The sequence below is a fragment of the Bombus fervidus genome, chromosome 5, assembly GCF_041682495.2.
Source record: "Bombus fervidus isolate BK054 chromosome 5, iyBomFerv1, whole genome shotgun sequence".
NCBI lineage: Eukaryota > Metazoa > Arthropoda > Insecta > Hymenoptera > Apidae > Bombus > Bombus fervidus.
The window spans coordinates 13,650,499-13,661,075 of record NC_091521.1 but is presented as its reverse complement, the minus strand read 5'-3'; the positions used below and the strand labels follow the sequence as shown (position 1 = coordinate 13,661,075).

The 10,577-nt window shown below is 43.1% G+C and overlaps 1 protein-coding gene across 7 annotated transcripts in view; it reads right to left on the bottom strand.

Moving 5' to 3' along the window:
- Window positions 1-10,577, bottom strand: part of LOC139987845 (uncharacterized) — a 56,602-nt gene continuing 46,025 nt past the window's right edge. For 6 of the 7 annotated variants that reach the window (XM_072004593.1, XM_072004596.1, XM_072004595.1 and 3 more), the window contains 5 exons: window positions 9,816-9,973; window positions 6,111-6,226; window positions 5,827-6,031; window positions 4,475-4,942; window positions 1-4,051 (listed from right to left, as the gene is read on the bottom strand). In XM_072004593.1, the coding sequence (XP_071860694.1) occupies window positions 1,960-4,051; window positions 4,475-4,942; window positions 5,827-6,031; window positions 6,111-6,226; window positions 9,816-9,973 (3,039 nt within the window). In that variant the 3' untranslated portion in view covers window positions 1-1,959. The remainder of the gene's footprint in view (window positions 4,052-4,474; window positions 4,943-5,826; window positions 6,032-6,110; window positions 6,227-9,815; window positions 9,974-10,577) is intronic. The other variant, XM_072004598.1, reaches the window with a different exon arrangement.

Here is a 10,577-nt window from a genome sequence, read left to right as displayed (position 1 = left end):
TTAAAACATCACCAATTCACTTGTATTTCATTGTTTCAACAGCAATACACATTTTATGACACAATATTCTCGTGTGCGCAGCCAGGACGATATTTCAATCGAGCATCGCTGGTAGCGTACATCGCTTCATCGATCGATTCCTTTTTTAACATAGAAAAAATCTACATATAAAATAAAAAGGGAAATACGAATTGTATTAGCCTCGGATATATATAAAAAAAATAATGTAAACAAAATTAATACGAGAGACCAATGTTCAATGGTAATTGTTCAATGTTCAATGTTCAATCGTCCACACGTGTCATTTGTCATGCAGATATTATATTATTACGAATCTTTACGATGTTCCAGTCTATAGGAAGTGACCAAATCGCAGACATATGACTAGAATAAGAATTAAAAGTGCAAAATCTTATTTTGCTTCACGTTGAATTCGTTCGCGAAATATTTCTTTTTAGTTATTGTCAACGATGTTGTCGCAATTGGTCAGACAGAAGTGGCACCGCGCGTAATCAGGGGAAAGCCGGAACGAAATGAACTTTTCTTTATCGGTCGGCAGGGAAATCGCATTACCCCGGTAGAACTTCGAGAATCAATTCGATTCACAAACGTACACGGTGTTACATCGGTTTGGGGTATGAGTGGTGAAGTCGGTAGCCGTTTTCACGTCGTTTCCAACCCCCGTTCCCCTTTCCACCAAGCCCTTACTTCAGACAGCTTCCACCTCCCGGCAACGCTCTGTGACTTATAGACTTTGTTTTACTTAATAATAAAGTTCCGGTGGATAAAGGTAAAGTTGCAAGATAAATGGTACGCCAGCCGCGTACTGAAAAATGATAACCAGAGACTCGCCGCGACACTCCTCTCAGGGAAACACTTTCAGCCCACGTTGCTCCGCTAGAAAAGTATGAAAATCGTTTATTTCAGCTTCGTGTACATGTTAGACCGAGCGAACAAGACGTTCGATAACGTGGTAAAAAAGAAGGAATTATTTAAACGAGAATCAGGTAAGAACGGGAATCTAGATAAAAAGAGAAAAATGATCTTTCAACATTAAAAAGAAAACGGTAGGATTAAAAAAATAATCGAAGGTAAGCAGCATTTAGCATACAGATACGAAACTAAGGTACATATAATCTTAAATTGTAATTGTTAAATTTTAATTAAAGATTAAGTAGCGATGTTTGAGAGAAAATTTTAATAATGTTTGAATTCTGAAAAAAAAACCTACGAGAGAAATAGGAATGTCGGTTATACAATGAACGATTCTATGTAAAAATAAGCTCGTTAAACAGCTGCGGTTAGAAAAGCGTATCACATCCGAAGAATTTGTTTGAAATTCGCTGGTTTGTCTTTCATCCAGTAGGAAAAGATTCAGGCGAACTAAAGTCTGCTCTGATAATTGGTAATATTACTGAGAATAGTACAAAAAGATCGTATCTACTACAGAAATCATATTATTTAAACATTAAAATACTAGAAATCGTATATCTAAAGTATGAAAAAAATTTGCAGATCATTTCGTTGTACTAAAATCCATTATTATACCGAGCATTCGTTGTGCCACTACGGAAACTAATTAAGAACCTCGATCACAATTTCATTAGCTTCCCTTTATCTTTCCACTCGACACTCGGCATTTCATATCGGCTGGCCTGCTCGTAACTCAAGGGATTCGAACCTCAAACGACATCTTATCGCACTCACTTTCAATTTTATAGTCCCCAAGCTTTACCAAAGTCATTCTTCTTTCTCCACCACGTTCAAAATTCTTTTCCAAAATTATATATCCAGTTAGACCAAAAATAATTGCCGTTCCTTCTCTGTTTCAACTATCATCACAGAATTACAGCTTCAAGCGGACCATCAGATTACCGATTCCAAACGCATAGAGCTACTCAGTTGAAAATACGTAGCTGAAGTTTAACAATGGTACATGAAGCACGCGATAGACGCTTCCTACTTCCTGTTCACCGGCTTCTTTTTGATCGTGCCCGTATTCAAGGCTCCGTTGCTCGACTCTGTGCTCGAACACTTCTCGCTCTCTTTCCGTTGTAACATCGGAATGCTCGACTTCCCATCGCAAGCTACGGACACGTTCACCACTTTTCCGCTGGCCACTGCCTCCACCCTGTGCACGATTTCCGTTTTCTCAGGATACGAGGAGATGGGTGGCCTCTCGATTTCGCCCGAAGGCTCTTCCTTGCGCCTCGAAAACGATGGAATCCTCGTGATCTTCGGTTTCTCTTTTAGAGGTGGCTTTTCCCTCTGCTCCGCTAGCTTGTCCCTATCGATGCTCTGACAACTTTGTTCCGGAGGTGGAATGGCAGACACTTTAGGAATATTTCTGTGATCCCTGGTCCTCTGCAAACTGGACGTAGGTTTGATGATAATTTTGGGTTGCTTCATGCTCGAGGACGAAACTTTGGTATCCCTCGCCGTAATTATTATTCGTGGTTCTTTTCGTTCTTGGCTCGCGATATTTGGTAATTTTGAATCGGGAAACGAGCACGAAGTTAATAAATCTGATTGCAATTGTTCCATCGAGCTCATATTAGATCTGCTGGACGTGTTCGAGTCTAACGAAGTACCGAATTTAATTTCTCGGTCCAATTTTTCATCGGATGTGGCGTCTGATAGATTCACCACGATTTGACTCAAGTTCTGATTCGCCTGTCCCAGAAGATTCCCAACTCTAGGCGTGATAACGATTCTTGGTTCTATTCCGGGGATCCTGGTGTCCCAGTTCGAGCCTCCAAATTGAGCCTGTTTGTACATTTCTCTGCCAGTGATTCTTGGTTCCGACAACGCCGTCACTATACAAGTATCGTTTCCAGACGGAGACGATTTGTACCAGTTGGGATTGCCGATCCCGGCCTCCAGCAGAGCAATCGGATTCCCTATGTCCTTGTCCACGCTGTGGGAGGTCGGTTGAATCGTTTCGTTAACGGAACACACGGGATTCGAATAAATAGTGTCGACGCTTCCGCCGGCTTGCGTCCTAGTCCTATCTATCCTATCATCCAAAGAGTCGATGATACTCGGATCGGAATTGTTCTTCGTTGTATAGTCTTGCCTTCTGAGCAACGGACCAACGTGGAGATTAGTAATGACAGATTCCGGCTCCTGCTGACTCTCGTTCTCCTCTGCAAACTCGAGGCTCTTAGAAGGACCAAATATCCTTGGAGGAGGCTGAGGTGGCTGATGAGAGGACGAATGCGATCCACTTCTATAATCCTTCAACGAACCGACGTGCTGCTTGGACGCAAACAAGCTGCTGGGCGCTGGAAGGGACCGTCTTTTCTCGATGTCTGGCAGAACTTTGGGATAGTTTCTGCGCTTGATCGTCCTCAGGGCTTCCTCCGGGCTGACGCATTCCCTCTCTACCGTAGGCTCCCTACAGGTTACGTTTATATCACAGCTTGGTGGACTGTTGGCGCCGAATGTAGTTAACTTTGGTCCCATCTTCATGTAAATTTCCTCGCTCTGATCCACGGTCGATCCGTCAGGATTCACTGCCAGCTCAGGACGAGGTAAGCGGGATTTCAATTTTGGGTTAATCTTCGCGTAAAGACTGCTAGCGCTGCCAGAATCGGACTCGTAAATCCTGGGTGTGGAGAAATTCGGTTTCACGCTCTTCAACACGTTTTCCATCGGTAACGGATCGCTCTTCGAGTGATGATGCTCTATGACAACCACTTGAGGAGCTGTCTGTAACTGGCTGAGATCGACTATAGGATAGTCGATGTTCTTGCTGAACGAATCGTCCGGTTCGACGCCCTTTGCTAGCTCGATAGGCACCTGGTTCAGGATCGATTCGGTTCTTGTCGCGGGTGTGGCATCAACGGCTACGGAGACCTTTGGGACCTTTGATTTCTTGCCAGGACGTACGACCAACGCTGGATCTTGGTCGTAGATCGGCTCCTCTTTCCTTTCTTTCGATAGTTCTTCTTCTAATCTTTTCTTCTCCACTTCTTGTTGTTTCGTTAGTTTGTCCTGATGCTCCTTTTGCAAGGTTTCTCGCGTTTTCCTTAGAAACCTGGGGGAACACCTTTTCGAACACAAATATACAAACATTTAGAGAATATAAATAGAAAATAGAAAAATAGAAAAATAGAAAAATCGATGCTTCCGTAAGGAAGATTTTATGAATCACGGGCCGTGCACAAAGGAAAGAAATTTTTCAATCAAACAATTTTTCAAAACTTTTTCGGTCGATTTTTGCGAGACGAGTAAAACAGTTGGCTAAGCAAATTTCGACGATGTGGAATCGAAGATCGAAAACAATCGTGACCGTAGCAGTAATTTCGATGAATCAGCTCGCGTTTCAAAGCGACGAAGACTTTAAGCGAAATCGTCGATTGGATCAGCGACTGTTCGACGAATTTCTAAGAACACTCTACTCGAATCGACACCATTGTCAAACTATCCAAAGAAGCTGTTTCTAATTGATTCGCTGGTCGAAACTACCTACCTGTGCACGATTTCTTGTTGTATCCACTCCCTAACCTTGACGTGAGTATCAATAGTGGATCCAGAGTTCTGTCTAGACAATTTCGATCGTCTACCAAAGTTCGAGTTGTTGTCGTACGCCTTGTCGTTCTTTATCACGTCGTTCAGATCCGGCTTACTGTCGCTCTTGTAACCAAGCTCTCCATAGTGGTTCTCGAACTTGTCCGATTTCGCTCGTTTCGAATCCTCTCTCTGACTAACGCGTCTTTTCACTCCAGTCCCTTTAGCTTTCGCGTCGTATTTCTTGCAATAGAAGTAGACGAACGCCGTGCAATTGACTAACAAGAACACCAGTGCAAAACCGGCCAGTATAGTGATTATGGAGAAACTTTTTGGCGTGCTTGGTTGTGGAATCGCTTCTTCGTCCGATTGCGAGGAAGTTGTGGTATCTGCAGTAGTTGATGGTTCGTAGCGATCGTCCGCCTTAAATCTAACGGATAAAAGGCTTATTTGCTTTGTTGCGGAGATAAATCACGAAAAAAGGAAACGTTAATTTTTATCGCTGTATCAGGGACATGTGCAAGGGCGAAAGTTTCGGGAACTGCAGGTGTCTGCACGGAAGCTTTCATCACGGGAGAGAGTAAAGTTGTATCGTTCCGTGAGTATACGCGAGTTTAGATCGAAGTTAGTTAGATAGTTTCTCAGATTTGTACGGCCTTGTACAGATATTCATAGACAGGATTGCGAGTAATTCGATAAGGTGTTAGAATTTAAGCGGTTACTTGTTCGGAGGAATTCAATCATAGCGTTCGTTCGTTTGTCGAAAGTACGGGTCTTCTGATAGGTTGCTTGCTTTCAGGATGTTAATGAATTATGCCTTCTAGTTCAAAGTGAAATTAAAACTTTGAATAAACGAATGTTTCGCCTCATTGTACGCAAGCTTGAATGAATTCTATTCAACCGGTATAATACAGACAATTTAAGCGGCCCGAAACAAGCAAGAAAGCAGGCGCGATGGCGTGCAAGTGACGTTTCATTAATGTTTAGCACACGGTTGAAAAACAGTCCCGAGATACCGCTTTGTATAATGCGGCACGAAAATGAATATGTCTAATTTTTCAATTGACATTCGCGTTGAATTTTTAACGAGAAAATCGCCGGATATAAACACGCGTGTCACTGGTAGAAATTTTTACGAATAAAGGATTGTCAGTCGTTAACACGCTTGATAATTGAACAATGTATTGCGTGCATAAAAGTCTTGACGGTTGTGGATTTATTATTCCTAAAAGAGTATTCATCAGATATCTACGTCTTATGGGTCAAACTTGAAATTCAAATTATTCCTTCTTAATCCAAATCTTCGTTACAAACCTGGAACCATAGCTGTCATATTCCGTACTTGCATTTGCATACTTTCCGATCCCATCCGCGATGTCGAGAATCTGCGGTCTTGGTCCTTTAGGTCGAATCGGCAAAGGTGTGCCTTTGCCAGGAGGACGAAGCAGGTAGGGTACGTCTTCGTTCCAGAATTGCATCTCTGCAGACCGGTAGTGCCTACCCGTGCTCGGTGGTATCGCTATGTTAATTTACACTTGGTGTATTCGTCGTAATAACCATCAACGTGATTCATCAACAAGACAGCCTTGTGGACTTACTAAGATTAAGGTAGGTCTGATTTTGAGGTTCGTACTCGGGCCAATCGATATCGTATTGACGCCATTCCTTCGGTCCATCCGTCAAGTAAGGATATCGCTTTGCAATGTTCGGGTTCCTAATTTGCGAACAGTAATCAATTGGAATAGTCTCGAAGCAAAAGAAAAACAAGATTCTTTAATTTGTATAAAAACAAGATTCTCTGATTTGCAACGGTAAATCGTTCGTTTGCTTTTCGTATGTTTTTTTGGCCGTTTATTTACATTTCTTAGATCGTTCGTTTATATACTCTGAGCGATTTGTTTACATTTCTCAATTGTTTGTTTACATCGACTCTATCAGTTTTTCGCGTAAAAACACACCCTTCAACACGGTTTTCCTGTTTCCCCTAAACAACAAAGCACAGTACTGCCTCGAAGCTTGCTACGTTTTCAAGAAACAGAGCGTAGAATAAAATATGGAAGCGTACAAAGGTCCTTCCTGTTGTAAAGCACTTTTATCAACGAGATTACAAGCTCGTCGGTCGTTCTCGCGGCTCAATCGGAATCGAATTTCAGAATGAAAACCAAAATTGCGATTTCGCGATGTTTTCAATAAAGTTCCGGCAAGAACCGTTCCAGGTAGCATTTCCAGGTGCTGCTGCTTCGACGCGCGCGAAATGATATCGTATATCCACGCTCGGATATCGGAAAAGCAGTCCAATATCGAAATTTTGATACACGGTAACTCTACTCCGTTTCTGTTACGCGATACTCGCGCGTTCGAAGGAACTTCTGCCTGGAACGAGTATCTCAAAGGGAAAGAGAGAGAGAGAGAGGAAGCCATTCTCCGGCCAGCGAACACCATGATCCCTGTCCCGAAACGACTATGAGCGCAATTTTACCGTTCACAGTCGAACGTTCCTTTCTTCTACGATTTCTACGCGAGCATAAAATTCAACCAGATCGAAACTGACGATCTAAACGAAACGTCATTGACAGCTGGGGAAATATTTTCTCAAATGTGAACTAACTCAGTGATCAGGAACGAAATTCAAACTGCATCGATCATCCCTGTCTCGGAACGAAATTGTCAGACTTTTTCAAGGATCGTTTCTCTAGAAATCTTTTCTCTTTATTGGCTATAACATAAAGTAAAGACGCACCACGCCCTTCGTTTATATATCGTACGCATGGGTGCAACCATCGCAGGTATATTCTTCCAAGGAGGCGTGACACCGTGTCACGCGCAATATCGATCAGCCGCTGTCACAAGCCGTGTGGAACACACGTGGCGTCTACTTCGGCCGCCGCCGCCGCCGCCACTGCCGCCGCCACCGCCACCGCGTGCATTAAACAACTTTGTTTCGCTTAATTGGATCGACCCAGTTCCTCCTGATTCACCGCCGTGTCGCGATGCATATGCATTTGTGTCCCGACAAAAAAGTCTCCGGTTGGCAGCAGGAAATCGGGGATAAAGGAATGCGGGAAGTTTCGACAGAAACGAATCTCGTTGATCAAAATGAACTGTCTCTTCCGTATGTATATAAAACGATGATCCTGAAACCGAATGAAAGCTCAACCAGTTGCAGAGAGCGTGTTATCGATTCGGTCGATTGTTTGTTGTTTCCAAGGAAGTCGAACAATCGTACAATATGATATCTACATATAGGATCGTCGATACGAGAACACCGATAGGATCGACGAGGCGAACAAAAAGGATGACTCGTAGACGATATTGCCGGTAGAGTTCGTTTCCGAAAATTATCTCCTGACGCGTGCGATGAAATACGAGAGAAATTTCGTGCTTTCGAAGATAAAACAGTCGAGTCGATTGGCCCAGCCCGTGGTAAAACGCCCCGCACCCCCTCTGCTCGAAATGAAATGTGCCAGTAATTTGTATATATAGGTAATTTACTTGTATGGAGAAAATTAAAATGGCCGACGTATCGGATCGTTAATTCAGCAATAACCGGTGTCAGAATAACGAGGGTCAAATTACAGGTAACCAATTTTATCGAAAGCAACAGGATCGTTGTTGCATTATTTCAGTCCGACCTTCCATTTCCACTGTATAACAATTTTTAGTTATTCTCGAGCGATCGTTCCGTTCGACCATGTCCAACAAAAACACGCTTCTTTCGAACGCACCAAATATACAATTTCCAACAAATTGCACAATTCGAAACAGATTCTTCGAATTTGAAACTTTCATGGGATCGATCGCACCTCGGTACGCCTATCTTCCAAACGCGGTAATCTACATTCTCTTCGAAGTTTTCTGAAATTAGAAACAGCTCTCTCAAAATTATACTGAGAACGGTCAATAAAACTGAAAGATCGATCATCCGCCACTGCTTAAAGCCCCCCAATTTTCACGATACTTTGTCCATCGTTGAATATGCACGTTCTCCAACCCTAATATTCCGGTCCTAGCTAAACGAACTAAACGGGAAAAAGTATGCCGCTCCTTTTTCACACGCAGGCTTCGCGATGAGTTACAGAACAACAAGTACGCATAGTAAATAACAGAAACGATTGAACGAGGCTCGCAACTACTCCATTTAACCTACGTTTTAATTATCGCGCCCCATTTAACCGGTGCACGTTTTAGTCATCGTGATTTACGATCTACGGATTGAACCCTCTATCCCGGAGCAACTCTAGCGAAAAGATGAACGGAACATTTTATGATTCTTCGTTCCACGATTCCAACGGCCATTCTCAAAAGGATGGAAATTTTGGAAATTTACTTTTAACGTTGCCCCAGATTTAATTTCTATCGCGGAAATTATATTATTTTTCGATTACCACGTTTCGAAAAAGCCAGCTTCGAATGGGTATCATACCTCTCGGATTTTTAGTAAACCGTTGAAAACAGTGAAAATGGAAATTCGTGGACGGTCATTGCTCGACGCAAGCTGTTTATGCTGTCATCGGTTGAAATTAGCGAAGCCCCCGTCGTGCTCGATTCCATTATTAAATAATAAATTCGAAAGCAGACATGGAAACATCGCATTTTATTTATCTATGGCATTCCTCCACTCCCTCGCCCCTCGACTTCACTTTGACTGGCTTTACGGTAAATCTCACGGAATTTTATACAAATAATCGGAATATCACGGCGCGATGCGCGACTACGAGATAGAACTTTCAGGGTTTCAGCTCTGAAAATTCATTATCAACCGACCAATGGAAAATAGACTGACGCGCTTTCAAACATGATTTTCAATTATACGCGTTACTGAATATTTATGTTTAACCATTTCCCGATATTACTCTCGCTCGTGAGACTTGTAATTATTTTTCCAAATAGATTTAACCACGGCCATGTTAAATCTCCCTGATGCTCGTTTCTCGTGCCGTGAATCGCAACGGTCGTTTCGGCGATTGCTGAGAAGCATAATTCCCGGTGGGAATCTTATGCCGTTTAATTTTACTCGATAGCAGGGAAAATCTCGATGAAAACTGTGCCAAGTGAAAATGGCGAGGCGATGGACCGTCTTTCGCAGCAAAGAGTAGAACGATCGAAAGATTTCTTTTGGATACATCCGGCAGTAACGTACGTTCGCTGTAAAGAAGATAACGCATAGAGATCAGAGAATAAGAGAGAAAATGGAAAATAGCGGATCTACTTAAACCATTTCAACGATACCGAGCCTAAAGGCAATAATTCGCATTTTGTTATACAACGTACGCGTAACAGCGCTCAACCTAGAAGCAACTTACCCCACATAGGCGAAGCTGCACCACCAGTTCATCATTGCTTCGGAGAAGAGAGTTTCGCCGATATTGTATCGGCGACGCTGGTCGTATTTGCTCCCATCGAGAGGCACGCCCAGAACATAGGGCAGCTCCTCGCCGTGCACGGTACACTGACGTTGTTGCTGCGAACATACAAGAGCGCTTGGTTCGATATACTTTGCCGGCCGGCAACAAAGTTTCGCCAAAATTTCGCGGTCCAGAAGAACGGTCAAGAGGGGGCCTCTCTACGAAACCGCAGCCATTGTTATTAACTTCCGCTTCTCTGCGTTGTGCTTTAACTCCATCGACCCCATTGTTATTCTATATTCCGGTTGATCGATACTCTTCGATAAGCCCGTTCTTTCTGGACGATCGCGGTCAATGATCGTTGAGTATATATATTGCAGATTCCAGACATCGAGGGCAGTGAGTCTTCCTTTTCGTAGAACGTAAGAACGTCGATTTCCGAACAAATTGCACGTACCCGCTTATTCGACGGATAAAGGTCAAAGTATTTTTCAAGGAGAAATTCTAATTTTTTTACATCTTTTACGATTAATCGAGATACGTTTGGCGAATCGGTTGATTTGTCGCCGGTTTCGCTAGCGCGATGGCAAGAACGACGACGCGATGAATTTCCTGTGGAGAACGTCTCGCAGTCTGGGGTCTATCGTTCGTAAATCCCGCATCCAACGGAAGGGAGCCAAGCCTGTAAGCTGTAGCTGAAAAGCAGAAACGTTGTTACAT